General features: G+C 44.1%; 1 protein-coding gene across 5 annotated transcripts in view; it reads right to left on the reverse strand.

Moving 5' to 3' along the window:
- The window catches only part of LOC135914549 (cytochrome P450 3A5-like), a 35,057-nt gene extending 15,289 nt beyond the window's left edge, over positions 1-19,768 (reverse strand). Inside the window, exons 1-7 of one of the 5 annotated variants that reach the window (XM_070523548.1) lie at positions 19,688-19,768; positions 18,967-19,112; positions 8,347-8,449; positions 7,709-7,805; positions 2,717-2,769; positions 2,485-2,581; positions 1,337-1,462 (exon numbers count right to left, since the gene is read on the reverse strand). In XM_070523548.1, the coding sequence (XP_070379649.1) occupies positions 1,337-1,462; positions 2,485-2,581; positions 2,717-2,769; positions 7,709-7,805; positions 8,347-8,449; positions 18,967-19,039 (549 nt within the window). In that variant the 5' untranslated portion in view covers positions 19,040-19,112; positions 19,688-19,768. Of the gene's footprint in view, positions 1-1,336; positions 1,463-2,484; positions 2,582-2,716; positions 2,770-7,708; positions 7,806-8,346; positions 8,450-9,954; positions 10,136-14,787; positions 14,848-17,357; positions 17,660-18,537; positions 18,684-18,966; positions 19,472-19,687 lie in introns of those variants that run through there. The other 4 variants (XM_070523549.1, XM_070523550.1, XM_070523551.1 and 1 more) reach the window with 4 other exon arrangements.
- Positions 19,769-20,115: the final 347 nt, after the last annotated feature.

Here is a 20,115-nt window from a genome sequence, read left to right on the forward strand (position 1 = left end):
GCCGGCTAACAAAAGTTGAAAGTTATCTCTCAGCGCAGGGGGCGCTTTCATGTATCGCAAGTTTATTGAATGTTATCGATGATTTTATCCATCATTGTCTCTTGTGAGCAAATCTTGCGTAATCTTATTGTATGTAAGAGGCGAATTGTGTAGTACGTTTTGGAAGACACGCGGGCACCAGCGATTACTCTGGAACCTTTGACGAGTTGTGTATAAAAGCCGACGCGCTTGACCAGCAGGTCAGATTTTCCGCGATTGTAGGCTGTGCTCTCCGCTGTTGTTGTGTTGGTCAGTTACTTGTTTTTTAACACAAGGTATCCTAATAAAAACTTAGTTTCATGATGCAGATTGTTGCTTCTGTGTTCTGCATCGTCACTACAAAGCGACCATACGCAAGAGACTAGTAATTTTAAACTGTGTGACAGTAGTGAGATAATTCGTGGTTGGAGTGAGCCCATAAGATCTATGCTGGAGCACGCTCATCCTGGCCAGTTACACACAGAGAACCGACGTCATGAAAAGAAAGTATGCGGAAGAATAACAATTAATTGCAGCGCACACGGCAGGCATTAATTAGCGAGTCATGAACAGTATCTTATTTCTATCTTTGAAACGACAATTTAGTAAACATTGAATTCTTCTGACACTATACATATGAGTTAGAAACTTGGCGGGCAACAAAGAAGTCAGAGAAATTAAGGACCACGCAAAGGGCGATGGAACAAAAACTGATGGTGGCAACAACAGGAGGCATTAAAAAAATGGTGTTGATTAGAGAGCGTACGTGGATCGCCGATCTGCCAGTTCATTTTAAGAAGAAAAAATGGAGTTGGAGAAGCTATGTGATAGGTAGGAAAGATAAGCCTGTCAGAGCTACCGACTGGGCGCCAAGCATAGGGAAGCGCAACCGAGGAGGCCACAGAATGAGGTGTTGCGATAAAATGAAGAAATTTGCAATCATGAGATAGGGTCAGCTGGCACAAGACGAGGGTGATTATAGTTCGCTGGGAAGGCCCTTCGTCCTTTGGTGGACATAAAATAGGATGTTGATCATGGCTAACAGCTAGCTTCTCGTGACTAAATCCGTGTATTTCAGTGCTTACTATTTAGCTGTGTGTGTTCCTTTGCTCCTGTCGAATGAGCTACTCACAGAAGTTACTCACAGAAGATGTATATAAATAGGCAATGGTGCGAGCAGGCTTGCATTCCTTCCGTGAAGGAAATGGTGGCATCACCGCTTGTGCTTATATTACCTTTCACTCGCGAAAATGGGTGAGAACTTTAATTTTGGGAACGAGGAGGCGGAGGGCGACCAATATGTGATTGTCGTGTTCACCTGCTTGAACTTATTGGCGGTGAATGCGTAGGAAACGCAGCTGCGAGTGCGCTTCCATTGAAGCCCACGGGCATGGAGGAGACTTTGTCCCAGGAAGCTGTGCTCTTCGTCCGTCCTCATGGTCACCTGTTTAAAAAAAATGAAGAATGATAGTTCTTTCACAATCGCGATACAGCTTTCAGTTGCTCGATACGTGCGGCAATAAAGGATTTTTACGAGCATGAAAACATCCCACGAATATAGACAAAATTGCCGCTCGACTGGCCGCTGGAGGTACTCTGTGCGTTTGTGCTGGATTCTTCCACGCTGGGAAAACGCATTTATGTAGGATGTATTGAGCGACAGAAAGCCATATCGGGAATATTTCATGTTGCGGTACGATTTTCTTGTTGGCACTTCTCAACTATATAATATCTGAAAAGTTGAATAATTAGTAATCACTAAGTACGTAACTACGCAGAACCTAAAGATAAATATCTGAGCACCTCAAAGTGACGGCAAACAACATTACCTCGGTTCTGTTCAGCTACGTGGCCCATGCATACTTTTAAATCTTGATGTATGATAGCTGGGTCACCCTGTATATGGGCATAATGATCCGCCTAGAATTTCGCCGCTGTGCTCGAAGAACTGTAACAGCCGCATACATCAATTTGGGTTTAAAGTGGGGCAAACACTATGGCCAATTTACAGTCATGTTCAATATGAGCTGCAACACGGTGTCCTTGGTCAAACGTATTTCAAGACTGCACGGTGCCGACGACATACAAAAACAATGGCTTGGTAAATGTCTGTATTTGGAACGCTGTTTGGTTCTCAATTTTTACACATATCGGCACAGCCGTGTAGTCTTGGAGGCCTTTTTACCATGGACGTCGGGTTGCAGCTCATATTGAGCGCTACTCTGCGTGCAGAGGTAAATGTCCGTGAGTGATGTACGGCTCCTGCCATAAGGAATTCTTAATCGACTGATCTAAAGCGTCCCAGCCGGGAAAGATTGAAAGTCAGTGGTTTAGAAAAACGTGCAACTGAAGTTCCTAATACGATTGCTCGTCAGAAACACTGTCGTTGGAAAGTGGATTGCGATTTGGCAATGTTACACAAGTTGACTGTCCTTTCCTTTTTCACAGTCTCTCGGCGGAGCTTACCCCTCTGCTTGTGAAATCTTGGAAGTTTTTCACAAAAATATGGGTGAGGAAGTCGATGTCCTTGATCACCAGCGTTGGCACGTCGCCGTTGTAGAAGCTGAAAAAGAAAATGTAAGCAAGCACGGTATTAGCATGCAGTAAATTTGCGTTGTTTGTGGCTTCTTACAGCACGCGCCAGCCGGAAATAAAACGTCACTTGAAAGAACGAATGCCACAAGGAGTCTATACATACCCGAACACGTCTCCATACTTGTCGCACCATTCGGTCAGGGCTTTCACGAGACCCTGTGATCAAAAGACGCGGTCAAGAAAGTGAACGACCGCATAAAGACGTCAGTACCGAAATCATGGGGAACGGCGAGTCACTTGCATAACGTATTCTTTTTAAACAGCAAGTGAAAAATTTATGAAAGGCAGCAGTTATTCAATACCGAAGCGGGTACATTAAATGACTTCGCAAGTGAGGCTTTCTGCAATAGGATAAGGTGATCGATTGTACATCGGGTGGATTCATCCAACCCGATTCAATGTGGATTTATCCAACCCGTGCCGCTGCAAGACGTGGGTCTTGCAGCGGCACGATGAGCACATGGTTCAAGCTTGTCTGCACTGTCTTTCAGATTGCCGCCTGCACCAAATCCAGATGTCTTCAGGAATGTGCTACCTCTGCGCATGATCCCTTTGGCCCATCCTTCGAAACGTTACTCAGGACCGCCATATCGGAGGATGTGATACAAACATCGCATCATCGTTGGATTGAAGCACCGGACCTGCGTGGCTTGACCTTTGGCGAGCCCTTCTGCGCATGGAGCACTACCACAGCGTCACCTGGTCGTTTACACTGCACTATAAAGCCAAGGACGGACGCTATGCTCTTCAGTGGGTCTTGCAGCGGCACGATGAGCACATGGTTCAAGCTTGTCTGCACTGTCTTTCAGGTATGCCCGAAGTACAATTTTCCTTGTTATAGAAGCGATGATCGATGTGTAGTGCTGCTGCCTGGCCCACTGATGAGAGCGTTTTCAATTTTTTCTGTCCGTAGAATGTTGTTGATGTTATCTGGTGACGTCGAGACCAATCCTGGTCCCGATAAGTTACAGGAAACGCTATTGCAATTGCTCGCAGGGCAGGAAAAAATTCGTTCCGAAATATCTTCTTCGACAGCCAAGTTTTCTTCCATTGAAGAAAGGCTCAACAGGCTTGAGACGTCAGTACTGCCAGTCGCGGAAGTGATTCCGCAAGTTCAGGAACTTGAAAAAACTGTCGCTCATCTTAAAAACGTGGTATTGAAGCTGGAAAGTCGGTCTGACGATCTTGAAAACAGGTCCCGCAGAAATAACCTTGTTGTCTATGGATTACCTGAACCCCATTCTGAGCCCTCCGGGCAACTACTTGACGCATTCACGAACTTGATATCTGATAAACTTGGTGTTCAGTGTGCAGACATTAAACGTTGGCACAGGCTTGGGGTGCGTAGGGGTGATAAACCACGTCCTGCTATTTTCAAATTTTTGGACTACAGGTCAAAGATTGCAATATTAAAGAATGCCCGAAAGCTTAAAGGTACAGATATATATATAAATGAGGACTTCTCTGAACGGGTTCGAAAGATACGCAAAGCTCTTTGGAGGCTTTCTGTAAATCAAAGGAAAAATGCATCTACCGTTCGTCTGCAGTATGATTCCTTGCTGATAGACAATGTACGCTATGTGCTGAATGAATCAGGTGATTCAATGATTAAAACCAAAAAGCAAACCTCTGCAGTACATGAAACTTGACTGCATTCCGATGCTAATTTCTCGCTGGTAAACGTTAATGCCCGCAGTCTTCTTAACAAAATTCAAGACTTTCACCTCCTCGTGGCATTTTATCATCCTTCTGTGATTTGCGTGGCTGAAACGTGGCTTGGTGAACACATCTTAGATACTGAAATTTTACCACCAGGTTACAGCGTCCTCAGGAAAGATAGAAGTGACCGGCGCGGTGGCGGTGTGGCACTCTTCGTAAACCAAGACATTGAGTTTACAGCATTGCCTGACGTTCCTAACTGCGAATCAGTATGGTGCAAAATAAGGCTTTGTGGATTCACTTTGGCTGTAGGAGCTGTTTATCGACCCCCTGACACAGATCTCAGTGTCTTTTCCGATCTTACCGATTATATAACCAAACATAAACTTAACTGTTGTAAAATGTTACTTGCTGGTGATTTCAACACCCCTGGCATAGATTGGCCAACGCTATCTGCTGGTGGCCGTCACAAAGCCATTTGTGATTACTTGATTAGCATGTCTATTTCTTTCGATCTGACGCAAATTGTGAATTCCGCAACCCGAGAAAGCTCAATTTTAGATCTTGTTTTCATAAATGAGCAACTTAGACAAAATGGTTACGATAGTACTATCGTTGAAGGCCTCTCGGACCATAAAGGGGTCATTGTTTATTTGAATTTAGCAACTATGCCTAAGCGCCCCTCACATCAGACAGTATTGAACTTTGAACGTGCTGATGACAACTCCATAACTGAGTTGCTCGCATGCTCTTTTGATGAATTTTAGAGTTGCGTAAACCATTCCTCTGTTAACGTGTTAGTGAACCGTTTTTACTCAATTGTCAATCAATGTATAACTGATTACATTCCAACCAAGTGTATAAAGCGCAATCCCAAGCACCCTTGGTACACACGTGAAATTATACACCTAATTCGTCGCATCAGGCGTCTGCGCAAACAACCCTATGCAAACAATCCAATGAAAGCTTCAGTATTGACCACACTTAAAAACAACTTAAAATCTGCTATGTCAAATGCGAAAAGTTTCTATTTTAATAGCACCTTGTCATACTTCATTAAAAACAAGCCATCAAAGTTCTGGCGAACCATCAGTCCACCAAGTCAGAGCTCTCCTTCATTCATAATTGCTAATCAACCATGCTCAGATAATCTTAGCATTACTGAAGCTTTCAATAATTACTTTAAATCAGTGTTCACCTGTGATGATGGACGCACCCCCACGTTTTGCCCTACTCTTTCGTCATCACCTTTTCCTAGTATGGCAATCACTTCAGCTGGTGTTCTTATACTCAAGATCGATACTATGAAAAGTACTGGGCCAGATAATATACCAGATATGTTTTTACGGCGATATTCTGAATGGAGCTCTCGGTACTTATCCCTAATTTTTTCGAAATCTGTAGAATCATCCACTGTTCCAATACTCTGGAAATGTGCTAAAGTTGTTCCAATTCACAAAGACGGTAATAAGCAGGAAATATCTAACTACAGACCTATTTCTTTAATATCAACATCTTGTAAACTATTGGAACACATTATTCATAAATATATCATTGAGTACTTATCTGAACATAATCTTCTTTCGCATGCTCAACATGGCTTCCGTTCCGGATTCTCCACGGTAACACAACTTCTAGAATTCTCCCATGATATTGCATCCACACTTAACCTTAGAGGACAACTTGATGCCATTTTTATTGATTACAGTAAAGCTTTTGACACAGTGTGCCATAAAAAGCTTCTCATTAAACTCAAGGCAATAATTCATGATTATAAATTACTAGGTTGGATACAGGACTACCTAAGTACAAGAACCCAGTTTGTTGCATTTAACAATGTTCACTCATCTCGTGTCAATGTTACATCCGGTGTACCACAGGGGTCTGTCTTGGGTCCTTTGCTGTTTGTAGTCTATGTAAATGATGTCGTTGAAGTAACCGCGGGCACTTCTGTCAAAATAAGACTATATGCTGATGACTGCGTCCTTTATTCTAGTATAAGTAGTAATCATGATCAGTTAGAGCTGAATGAAGTCTTCACCCGTTTTGGCGAATGGAGCAGAACATGGCAAATGTCACTTAATTTTAAGAAAACCGTATCAATGACTTTTTCGAATAAAAAACAACCATTACAATTTACATATTTTAATGAAGCGCACAAGCTTGCAAGCGTCCACACGTTTAAATACCTTGGTGTTACTTTCTCCCCTGATCTAAAATGGCATGCTCACATTAACTGTATAACCAACAAGGCGTTGAGAAAACTGGGTTTTCTTAAAAGAACCTTACGAGATGCAACTAAAGAATGTAAATTAACGGCATACAGATCACTAATCAGGCCTCTACTTGAATACGCGTCGGTAGTGTGGTCGCCACATCATTACAAAGACATAGACATGCTTGAGTCTATTCAGAAAAAGGCCATAAGGTTTATATATAATCGTTATGACCGCCATTTCTCACCGACATCACATGCGAGCAAGCTGCTACTAAAGCCACTGGCCCATAGACGTACTTGTGACCGTGTTGTTCTGCTACATAAAATTGCTCATGGGAAAACTTATGTCCATGCACCTATTGTTTTCACTAACCCTTCTTCTCGGCCCACCAGAAGAAGTCATCATCTTAACATTGTTCCTTTGAATGCAACCATTGATTGTTTTAGGTTTTCCTTTTTTCCGCATACAATTGTGATTTGGAATGGCCTTGAGGGGTCCTTGCGCGAGTTACCAAGTGATGTATTTGCCAACCTATTACCTAATCATGTTCATTAATCAACTAGCTATTCCTGATATTGTTTTTTTCAATTGTTTGTTTTCTTTTTGCCACTCAAATGTATTCTTCAACTGATTGACATATGTATGCACTCACTCCTGCAATATCTTGCTATGCAAGATGGCAGTATATGTAAATAAAATAAATAAAATAATAAATAAAAAATAAACAAAGCCATTTCTGTTAAAGTTAGCTTAGGCAAGCGAACATTAGTCCTTGTGGTTGTATTCTTTGGCGCGTAAAGCTATCTTTTCTTATTTGGGAAGTCAAAAGTGTATCAATGTTTCTTAAACAGCTATCCCAAAAGCTTATTGCGCATCTCCATCAAAAATTACGTCACAGGAAAATTTAAAACAGCAGCACGGGCCACATTCAAATTTTTTTTTCGGAAGTGCTCTTTGCCATTGACCAGCCGTTTCTTTAGTAGTCAGTCAACCAACAGCGTTGGTTAGCAATGGCTCCTACGAGCAATTTTAGCTTAGGCACTTTTCGTGAATGCGAGCCAAGATTGTTAAGAGTTCGAAAAACGCTGCACAATTGTGGGTACCAAAAAAATTCTACACCAAAGAAAAAAAAAACCGCGTGAGGACTACCGCAAACAGGAATCATTCACGTGGCCTGCTGCTCGACAACAACGTATCGTGGCCATCGAGGGAGTTACCTTTCCGTGGTATTCAGCTAAGTTTCCCCAGAGCAAGTTGGGCTTCGGGCCGTCTATTCCGATTTCTTTGAAGTAAGAGAACGTCTTCTGGCGCCATCTGCATCAGGCAGGTCGTAAGAAACATGAGCTCTTGCACATTGCCCTCCGAAAATCAACCAAAACAGGCGGGTACTTCACTCAAAGACATTACGTTGTCATCATACCACTGCCCTTTCCATAACAGGTGAAATTGACACAGAATCCCTTTGAATTTTTTATTACTGTTAGCGAAAAGATGCCTTATTGAGTTTGAAATAACCTTTCACTAGAGTTTGTAATAATTTGGCTTCGTGGCACTAACACAGGTAAGAGATTGCACAGCGCCCGATAGAGCAGACACGAACGGAATAGTCTACTTCCCATCTCTAAAAACTGTTGCTTTTCAAGGCTGACTCGCCACCTTTCTGCCCTTGAACACAGCGGAATATATTTGTCAGATATTGTCAAGAAAACAATACAATAATAATTCCAGTTTACAGTGTAAGAATAAAAACTGAAACAATTACTTTTTTTGAATTTTAACGATAACGTCACGCTTTACAGTGAAATTTTGTTGAGTGGTGTTTGCACACAAAAAAAAAGGAAATGCAATTCCTTACCTGAACAGTCTGAGAAGGCCGTAGACTAGAGCTGCTACGATCGTCGTCCAAACCGAGATTTTTATGTAGAACCACATTGGTGCCCAATTCATGGCGGTCGGCTCTGCAGAGGGAGTGCCTTCGTCAACGCTAACGCCCAAGAGGCAATTGTGAAGCCGGTACTATTTGAAGGCCGATTTCTTATCACACTTCTTTTCAGCCATAGCTCTATATTGGTCGTGTCAAAGGAGTTTTGTGAAAGCGCACATTCCAGACAAAATATTGTTTTTCTCCTCGTTTCATGCCTTCAACAGACGAGGTTCGTCATATCATCGCGCACATATGGAGGCACCCGCGCGAAAGATAAGAAACAAGCCTGCAATGACCGCCCTATCAAGCATGTGTCACGTGTAGCTCTACAATTGCTTATTTTTGTGGTGCCTTACAACTATTTGTCGATAACGAGGCCAGCGACCTATCGCCAACACCTGTGTTGGCGGAAAGAAACAAAGGAAATCAGTGTTCAGTAAGAGTTTTTCTATTGCTTATGTGCCATTGTACTTCAGTACTTCCAGGTTAATGACAGCCACGGTGAAAAATGTACTTCTGCTTCAGTTATGGTTTAAGAAACCTCTAACGCCGAAGGCTTTAGCGCTAAGCCAACGTTGTCAAAGCGTATATCATGCCTCTCTCCCAACTCGAGAGCTCGTTAATGTCAGATAATGTTGCCCACGACAACATTCATCTAAGAAAAATAGGTGGAGTAAGGGGGAGGAAAGTCGCTGAGGACCCGTATTTGTGGATGAATAAGCCGCTGAGGACAAAATGTAGGAGATGACACAAAAACGGATTGTAGCTCCTAAGGGAGGCTATAATACCAAGTCATAGGGAAAGCTTACCAATATTGTAAAAAGGTCCGTACTCATTGTGTTCTAGCAGCGCTAATTTACCCGGCTAAAGCTTGTATGGTACAAGGATAGTGAATCGGGCGAATTGGAAATTAACCGTGATAGCAGCGCACAGAAAACGACGACATGTCATCAGAAAGATGGGACAAGCACTTGCGCTGTCTTTGTCTCTACATGTGATCGTTTCTCCTGCTCTGCTGTCCAATATACAAAATAGGGGGTGTCTAAAACGTGGTGGCTATGACGTGTTTTCGGCCATTGAATCAATTACTGCGCACGCATACCGCAAAAGCATAGCCTTGTAGATGGGTTTCAGTTACTTGGATGGAGTGGTTGCTCGGGCGCGTATTTAGACTCCACCTATTGGAAGGTTGACAGAGGAACTTGTCATGAAGCTTAGAACCATGGAGCAAGCGATGCAAGAAAGAAAAATAACAGGCGTAATGTTAAGATCTTGTTAAACAAATGTTGAAGTGCACCGACACACAGACAATAGCTTCTTTCGATGTACCGGTGCGCTTCGCCCTACTTTCAACATGAACTTTAGCCAACTAGCCAGGCTAGCCACTCTGTTGTAACGTTAAGATAAAGGAAAGACGGCGGTGCGTATTACGGACCAAACGGTTGTAGCTGATATCCTAGTTGAGATTAAGAAGGAGCGCAACAATTAGGCAGGTCAGGTAGTGAGCAGAGCAGGTAACCGGTGCTGTAATATAGTCACAGTGTAGGAGGCGAGAGAAAGGAAGCGCTGTAGAGGATGGCAGAAGGTTCGATGGTTTAGTCAGATTGTGCATTTCGCAGGCGTGGGACAAGGACAGCTGACGCAAGACAAGGTCAATTCGACGTGTCTGACGGAGACGTTCTTTTTTTTAATTATTATGGGGCTTTACGTGCCAAAACCACTTTCTGATTATGAGGCACGCCGTAGTGGAGGACTCCGAAAATTTCGACCACCTGAGGTTCTTTAACGTCCACCTAAATGTAAGTACACGGGTGTTTTCGCATTTCGCGGCCATCTAAATGCGGCCGCCGAGGCCGGGATTCGATCCCGCGACCTCGTGCTCAGCAGCCTAACGAGACGTTCTTCCGCCATTGCACATAAATACATATTATGATGATGAAATGGGGTAGACAATATAAATCTACGAAATAGGTCAAACATTGTGAGCTATGGAAGTGATTATACAACGGGGCGACCGCTTTTTGTTAACGAAGACAGCCAACTTTAGCTCTAAGACACAGGCTAAGAATAGTGGCATTCATTTTCTAACCAAAAGTGCCAATAAAGTCGCGTGCAATATTGTGCAGTGCCCTTCGAGAGAACTGCTAACCCAGAGTAACAAACTGATGACAGATCGATCGAAATATTTTATACAAGCGGATGGCAAGCCACATACCACCGACAGGTGAGGTTTCATGTTTTACTCACGGAATCAGGCACTGATTTACGTAATTACGTTGTCGTTGCTGCAGAGTGTTGCAGTACAAACCAACTAGTAGCTTAGCCGTATTCACTACTCGCTTCGTAAAAGGCAAGGCTAGAATAAAATAACGTATAGTTATTTATTGGCAAGTGGACATTACAACTTTATCGCTACTTTTATGACGTTTTCCCATTAAAAATGCGTACAGAACAATATATCAAAAAATTAAATTATGGGGCATTATGTGCCAAAACAATTTTCTTATTTTCAGGCGCGCCGTGGTGTGGGAGTCAGCAAATTTAGAACACCTGAAGTTCTTTAACATGCACCTAAATCTAAATACATGGGTGTTTTCGCATTTCGCCCCCGTCGAAATGCGACCGCTGTGGCAGAGATGCAGCAATATCTATATTTCCTCTATCACTATCTATAAGCAAAGACTGATCTACCTAATCCTCAATATCAATGCAAACATGTTTAGGAATGCTATGAGCACATATGAGCGCACATATGAGTTATAAGATGCGAAATTAGACCATTATACCGGGTGTTGCAGGGAACACTTTCAAATAAAAAGAAAATTGCTTGTAGCACAAAGCGCAATTCTACTTTTTTGGGTTGGCCTGCTCGAAGAAGTGGACTTTATATGCACAAAAAAGTGAAGTGTATATTCGACTAATTAACAACAAACAACTAATTAAAGGCCTGACTAATTATTTTGTGGCACATATTGCAACTTACAAATTCAAGCTGGTTAGTTCACTAGGCACATCCAGTTGGAACAAATTCTGAGCAAGACACCAGTTTCGAGATCACAATTCCCGAACTTTGCAGAGAGGTGCCTTAGAGTTCCAGTTACTTTTGTTCTTCAATGCATAAAACAACGCTTTGGACAGAAATTAAGTGGAACGACAGTGCCTATTTACTGCAGGTTTTTACGTAGCATATCTCATAAATGGTGTCATTCACACAATTCGTTCCCAGTGGATATGCCTTGCAGGATCCCCGGCTTGAATTTGTGGATTGAATTTTGTGCCATAAGGTAATACATCTTAACCTAATTAGTCGACTTTTGTTAATTAGTCGGTTATGAACTTCAATTTTTCTGCAAGCGCAGGCGCTAGATGCTGAGCGAACGTACGAGACACGCAACTTCTGATCAATAATTTCAGTGATTCGATGAGAATGCCTAGCTTTAGGCAGCCTACAAAGTCGTTTTCTTGGTTTATGCTTAGAAATTGATCGTTTCTCTAGTCTCAAAATGTTACACCCGCTTTTAACAATGCACGGCGTTTTAGTATTACAATGATTTCGTTTAGTAAACTCAACATTATACGTGCATCTGGTAACATGCACATGATGCACGTTTCCTTGTTTTGTTTCGCTTGCATAGGCATTGTAATGGTGTGCTAGATAACCGAAAGGTTCGTTTTCTAGTTTCAAAGCTACTCAGTTAAATATACGTCCAATTGTGAACGATATTGCATTTACTCATGAAATGATGTAAATTAGTTTTTTTTTTGCCAAACGTACTTCAGACAGCCACTATGTTTACTTCAGTTTGAAATTAGAAAAAATTTGGTTTGATATTCCATATCTGAAAGCAGCTTATGTAAAGTATTATTTTTAAATTAGACCGGAAATTGTGTCTATACGAACAGCCGTACAGAAAACACCGGACAAAGATTTCTGTCAGTACTTGTGGTTTGATAGCCGACATTATTGTTAAAGAATGAGGCATGACTACAGCAGTCATGCGGTAGATTGCATTATATTTAGGCTGTTACAAAGGGAACTTATCGTTTTGACATCGGTATTCAAATTTTACTAAATTGTACGTATTGCAGCATATACTTTGCCAAACTTTCTTTCTTTATACGGGCAGACAATCCGTTCGGCCACAGTCTTCCCATCGTCCCATCATCTTGGCTCATTCAATATGGGCTGCAGGTTTCGCAAGTCGAAGTGTCCAAAATAAAAGTATTCAATTGTATCTGGATAAAGTAAAACGTTTTTCATGTACTCGTATATTTTCGTATTAGGAAGCCAGGAAAGTAACAGAGCCTATATTAAACTATGATATCTAGCTGCGAAAGGTTAGCATGCATTGTACCAGTACTTCGCAAAAAAAAAAAAAACACGAACGCTATGAATTTCCGGGAACTACCGGCAATTGGAGAAAGAACAGCTAAGTTTATAAATATGCTATGAGAAAGCAAAATACTACAACAAAAAACAACCGTAGACTGGATACCATTCTCACGGCAAAAGAACATTTTTTTCCGAATGTCCTACTGGGGACGCCAGAAAACTACATGACAAATTTAGGAAGCACGTACTGAACAAAGATCTGAAGACAAAAATAATTTTTAGTCTTTTTTATTTTTGCGCAATCGAGAAAGTAACATTCGCAGCTGTATATAACTTGAACATACTTGAACAGGAAAACATCAGAGAGTGTGGTTCCTTTGTACTCGTGTTTAAGATAAATCTTTGCGCTGTCAGCTTATCTGCGCGCCAAAACATATTTGTCACGTTCTCTCTCGGCGAGTGAACTCAGAAGCGATTACCACGCAGCACGTTTTGCCATTCCGAGTGTCGCCCCATTGTTTGTTATCACGGTGTCGATATATTTTGTTTGGGCGTCTGTCACCCATAGCGCTGTGAGGACAGTTCAGCAGATATGGACGTGCAAACGGATAAACAGAGGTTATTTCTACTTCTATGGAAAATAATCGCTTCTTTCAAGCACGCACGTAGTTACAGTAGTCTCATGTGCTCCGCAAAGATCAACAAGCAGTGCCCTGCTTCACAGCCTCACTGATTGCACCGCAGGTGATGACACATATTGTTCAGAATGATTGGGTGGTTAGCGGGATAATGTGCGTGTTAACCGTGAAGACGTGATGCTACCCAAAGGCTCCTACTCGTAGAACTTAGATTTGGGGTGGGTCGAGCAGCCGTATGAAACACACCGGCGGAGCACTGTTCGCCCGCTAAAGTTGCTCAAAATTACGCAACAGGAAGAGGAGCCCTCTTTGCCGTTCGCCAATGTTCGAGATAATTAGGCGCGCTTCATATTCTCTTTCATAACAACGTCCATTTTTTTCCGCGCATGAACAACAAGATGGTGACTCTCACAGATACCTTAAGCCATACGTAGCACTACGATGCCAAAATGCCAAAATGCCAAGTTCGCATTGCCCGTGCCAATATCTGATTTCTGCTAGGTCAGCAGTGCTGATTTATTGTAAATACTGTAGGTTGCATGTCTCGTTCATCTTCTGGCATTGTCTAATTCGCTTTCTTTGCTTAAGACTATGTATCCATGCCAAAATTGTTGTTTTTGTTGCTGTGGTGCTCCTTGTGAACTAAACAAGCCATCGTGCGTAAATGTCAATTGAAGTAGGGGGCAGATGGCGCGTGACATGTACGCAAAGTTTAAAGTGTGAAGTTCAGTTGCGACGCAGAGTTTACTGCGCTGTCGTTTGAGAACTCTAACAGCCACTGATATCAAACTCACTGAAAATGGGGGAACATCAATGCTGATGTGCATGCGAAGTCAGGGCGAAGTAGGACATTTACTCACCATTTCTTGAAAGATTGCCTCGAAGCAATTTATACCGATAACGTTTTTTACTTCGAACACTTTCTCTTTAAACAAAGGTTCCATAAGTTACTCGAATCACGTCACATATATGGTGCCCCAGTTAACGTTAGCGAAAATGTTGGCAAGAACAAAAACGTTCTAAAGCCTTGGCACTAGATACGACTTTAAAACTTACGGTGTGCGGTGGTCAGACGTCGGACTACCTAATGTTGCAAGTTATATCATCTTATATTTTGCACCGGGATTTAGTAATTTTTAACAGCTCGGCTAATGTTAGCTAGGACACACGGTAGACTTAATTACAGGCCCAGGTGGGACATCATTTGCAAGAAAAACAAAGCGATCCATTAACGATAAGCTAATTAGGCGCCTTCACTACGTTCATTGTTACTACCTTTACGGTACGCGTTTATATTGGGAAGTTTAAGGGAATTGTCATAAAAGTGTAGTTACGTGCTTAAACATTTCAAAACGGTCAAGTAAAGCTGAATAATTGGATCAAATTATTTGTTGAACTTACCTGGTTGCACCACGAAGCGCAGCTAGCGGTGTTGCATACCCTCCTGTGAGGTAGCAGAACGGCGTAAATGAAGCTGCCGTCCCTCTTCATTCTACCCTAGATCTCGCTCCGATTATGATTGCGCGCAAATGCCGATGGGATGTGTAGTCTCTTCAGCTGTAGAGGCGATATGGCCCGCTTCAATGCGCCGGATGTTCCAGCTCGACTTTTCATCGAGCTGCTCGCGTAGTTCCGTGCGCAGTCAAGTAAATACAAAAAAGAAGTCGAGGAAGATTGTTTCGGTTAACAGGACCATTTCAAAATGTTGGAATACGAACCGAGACATTCATAACAATTCCCTTCAACTTTTCAGTGTATGCGCGTGCCGTAATGTTTCTAAGAGATAAGTTAATGGGATTCGTTTAAATACTGAACCGATTACTTTGGTTTTTCTTTTCTTTTACATATGATTACCACGTATGCATTTTAATAATGTGTGTTGACGTGATTCGAGGAACTTTATGGACTTTTTCTGAGGTGTTTGAAGAAAAAAGTTCATCAGCCCTCTTACTCTGTAAAGAAGGACGAGAAGCGAAGCTGTGTTGTGTTCTACCTCACTCGACCCATCTATGTATACATAGGCACGACGCCCAACGCGCATCTGGCCCATACCAGAGCTCCGTGGAAACTGCCGAGAAGGTCGCCTAGGCGGCTGTGGCGTAACCACAACATACAACGCTCACTGGCGGTAACAGTGTGTGTATGACGCAGGTGGCCGTTAACCGAGCCTCAGCGCTAGCGACGATATGCGTTGACCGGGGCGCCGTCAAGGAGCCCACGAAACAAAGCACGTTTGTTTGTAATTTGAGACTGAGAATACTTCTTGGTTAAATAGCTGAATAGAACTTCGGAGGACTAGTCAAGCAGACGAACAAGGGGATGTTCGTTTCCCTCCCGTAGAAGACCATGTATTTACAGCAGACGGGAATTCCACAATATATACAAAGTACACTGCGGACTACGTCATTGTGAAGAGTAGATGAGACTCAGCATAATGTTAGAGTAATCCTAGCTGCTAATTTTCATATAATTTGTTACGAGATAATTTTGGTAAAACCAAGCGTTACATCCGTTTTCTGTAATCATAACCCCTCCGTAGACAGTCATGTATTGACTATATACAGACGGGAATTCTGTTTACAACTTCACTGTGAACTAAGACCCTGAGCGGCCCTAAGTTCCCTGAGCGGCCAATTTTAGTATAATTTTTTCCAAGGTACCTAAATTACATTGGGAGCTACAGAGCATTCGCAAGGAACTTGAGTCGAAAATTTTTGATTTGAACGCGACGTGTAGACGGACGGCCATCGACCAGCACCGGAGGGTAGCTATAGGCAGTCTGCTGTGAAATGTCGCAGTATCGCCAGAAGGGGCGAAGCGCCGATTGCGATAGAAAATTTGTGGACAGGTATAGGAAGTAAGGATAAGTAAGGACATGAAAGAATACTTCTATCGGTCGTATAAACTTGTAAACATATGCGTATACTAGCTAAATAAAAGCATAGTGTCACGCGCGCACAAGCAAACATGAACAAATCTCCTTCGGTGACCGCGGAAAGTCACTGTCAAAACGCTGGAGTGTGGAAGCGCGGCAGCAGCTGCGAGCGAATTGACCTTCGTGCTGCGGCTCGCATCAACGCGAACTAAGCCGCGAAAACACAGCGCACGGCAGACTCATTCCCCGTCGCAAATGGCTTTCCAAATACAGCGGCCCGGGCGCGCACGCGCGGCCACCCGGCTGCCCAGTGTAGAACACCGCCCCGCCCACCTCGCTGTCTCTCCCGTGAGCCTTGCGCACGACGGAAGACGGCGCGCTTCCTCCCCGCTTTCCTCCCTTACGTGCGCGAGATTCAGTCGCGATCCCTGGCTCACTCTCACACGCTTACATTTGCACATACAGCACTGGGATCGCGGTGACAATTTATCGCCCTCGGAATTTTATGGAGAACCTCACGGCGACGGCAGAAATGCGTCTGGAGTGTCCTTATAATTGCAATCCCAATAATGCACACTCTGTGCGGCTAAGTTTTCTGTCAATGGGGGAGTTTCAAGCGCGAAACATTTTACAGCGAAGCTGTTTATGCAGACCCTTTGCCGTCGTTGTCGGACTTCGCTATAACTATCATCATAAAGAATGGCTCGAGCGTCGTCGTCTACGTCCATAGCTGGCTCCTTTGCCGCTAGTCATTCCAGGGTAGAATTTCCCTTCTGTCGCCGTAAGGGGGAGGCCCCATTCATGGGGGTGTGAGCCGTTGCTTAAGGGGTTGTGAGTCATTCATTTTCTTACGTGACGGACAGGTTTAATTTTGAAGCAATTTAATTTTAAAGAATCGTAAGCGACAATGCTGGGCGTTGCGGCAAACCACGCCACCGAGCAACTGTGAGACATCAAACGCAAGCGACAACGGCGGACTGCGGGCATACGATCACTGACGTCGTTCTCTCCATCGCAGTCGAACGTGTGTAACCTCATTAAGAAACACAAAGACGTAGGCTCGTAAGACTAATCAAATCGAAAGACAAAAACTTACCGCTGCCGGCACAGCTCTCCTCAGAAGACTCGGATACCCTGCCTAAGAAGTACACAACAGTCCACAACGTGTACACCCGACCCTGAGAGCAAATATATACGTAGCACGCAACATGGACTCAGAATAGAACAACCCGCCGTGGTTGCTCAGTGGCTATGGTGTTGGGCTGCTGAGCACGAGGTCGCGGGATCGAATCCCGGCCACGGCGGCCGCATTTCGATGGGGGCGAAATGCGAAAACACCCGTGTGCTTAGATTTAGGTGCACGTTAAAGAACCCCAGGTGGTCAAAATTTCCGGAGTCCTCCACTACGGCGTGCCTCATAATCAGAAAGTGGTTTTGGCACGTAAAACCCCAAATATTATTATTATCAGAATAGAACAAAGAGAGAAGACAAGCGTGAGCTAACGCACTACAAAAATGCTATACTAAAAAAAGCAACAAGGCAAAAACAAAGTACACGGACGCCCCCAAATACAGGGCAGAGAAGTAGGTTGCGTGCATAACCAACGAGCGGAACGAAGAGATAGCAGATGTATCAGTAGTTGATAGGGACAATGAGGTTGCCGAACAGGTCACCATAACAATGGCCACATGGACCTGCCTATGTGACGTGCCGGTCATCGTCGTCACAGACTCGCAGGCAGGCTGTCGCCATTTTCGGACAAGAAGAATTAGCAAGAACGTTCTCAACATCATTAAGAACCAAGACACGCCTGAAACGGGCATTGTCTCGACCTCAGCACACGAATCCTTATTGGGAAACCAAGCGGCTCACACTGCCGCCCGAGAACATGTATGCCGGGCATCCCAATCAGGAAATCGTCTATCGTCCGACCAAGACGGCCTGATATAAAGAAGATACTACAACATTCTAGAATACCAGAAGAACAGGAGAGAATATCCGCCGCCACACATCAAGCTTAACAGAGAAGGAGCCGTCATACTAGGCCGACTTCAGATGGGCAATTACATCCACGGCACGCCCCTACACGGAATGTGCCCCTCAACATTTACGAGAGACTGCGAATCCCCCTTTTGCGATGCATTGTAGCGCCATCGTGCGGTGGCCACGAGAAATAATTTGTCAGGCACCGCTGCGCTCTGCAACAGCCGCCCCACGCAAGACTCATGACCAAACAAGCAGCGCGGGAAACAAGACCGAAACAACGTGTACTCGCCCTCATTTTTTGTCATCGTCAGCTAGCCATGGAGCTCACTGAAGAAGTTTGCTTTGTATTCGGAGGTTTCTTCAGCGTGATGAACGGCTTGAAGAAGCGCTTCGACAACGCTTTACAAGCTTCTCGTTGACCTGAAACCTCTGCACCTGTGGCGTAAAGTGAACAAGTAATAAAAGAGTATGAGCACGCACAAAAATGCATGACTGGAATAGGGCGTGACGTGTACTTCTTAGGTCAAATGTCACGTTTCTCCACTACACATCTCTTGCTTTATGGTGTGCCATAGTGCTAGGCGTACATACATACACAGGCAGTGGGGAGGCTAACAGATTGCCAAATTGCATACGTTATTTACCCGTATAAAATGTGTGTACATGATCAAAAATGCCCCCCAAAAAGAACGATCAGAATGGCCAAACTCGGCGATACCTTCTCTTTGTGGGACGCCTGTCTTCCTCCTAGAACACGTCGCGGTACGAACGTAGGGGTCGGCGGCATCCATTTTTTGAACTAGTCCGTGTTCACAAACAGCGTCGGTATGAAGTCCAGATCTCTGGGCGAGAGCGAAGGCTCCCCTGAAATGCGTCAGTTAAACAATAAGACGCGCCACCCGACTACAGAAGGTGCCGCACGGGAAAATGAGCCTTAGTACGTACGATACTAAGGCTCATCACGATTCGCTAAGTGAACATAAGCTTTCGGCAAGTAAATATTACTCAGTGCCGAGAAGAATGACGAAACCACCACTAGCAACGATTGGTAAGTAACACTATCGGCTACTTGCACAGTGCACGCTGTTTCCCAAGTCAGCCGGGCAGTGCAGGCGCACTTGGCTCCGACAGATAACTACGCCAACATCACGAGCATTCGCCGACCGTTTATAAAGCTGTAAGTGTGCACGGTGTGAAGCTGCTAAAAGAACGCGTGTAGCGGCGGCCGCCCGCAGACAATAGCAAAAAAAGAAAGAAAAAGAGACTCCCCCTTCCCCCCCCCCCTACACACACACTTCGCCTGTCACTCAGCCGGCTCACGCGAGCTCAGAGATCGTTTGTTTCGCTAGCTCAAACATATATTTGTGTCTCTTGCTAGCATATTCGTATGGGTGAGTAATGACAAAAGCAGAGAGGTGAACTCATATGCCAATACATACCTGTCACAAATTGCCTCTCACACAGTCAAGATGCTGGTGACGGCTGCCATAGACGCCCTTGCACATCTTGCCGCTTCACAGCCATAACCCAGCCTTCACGCCACTGTTGATCTCGTTTTACCGACGGAAATCGGCAAAACCGCATTGTTCTGCTGGGATGGTCCGGGGAGGTGCAGCCGTAAGCGGCACGTGACATTGGCATCGCACCAAATTTCGATGGCACTAATGTTCTAAAGGAGTTCCGTGCGCGCGGAAGCGATAATGGTGAGACCGACAAGTGAGTGAAAGAACTTTATTGGAGATCGGGCGAGGACGCGAACTCGTCGTGCACCAGGCTAATCCCACGTCGGGACCGGCAGGTCTAGCCCACCAGCCCGGTCGTGGGCACGCCGGACAGCCAGGATATGGTTTTCTGGAGCGGGGCTATG

Source organism: Dermacentor albipictus, chromosome 8, assembly GCF_038994185.2.
Source record: "Dermacentor albipictus isolate Rhodes 1998 colony chromosome 8, USDA_Dalb.pri_finalv2, whole genome shotgun sequence".
In the NCBI taxonomy this organism is placed as follows: Eukaryota; Metazoa; Arthropoda; class Arachnida; order Ixodida; family Ixodidae; genus Dermacentor; species Dermacentor albipictus.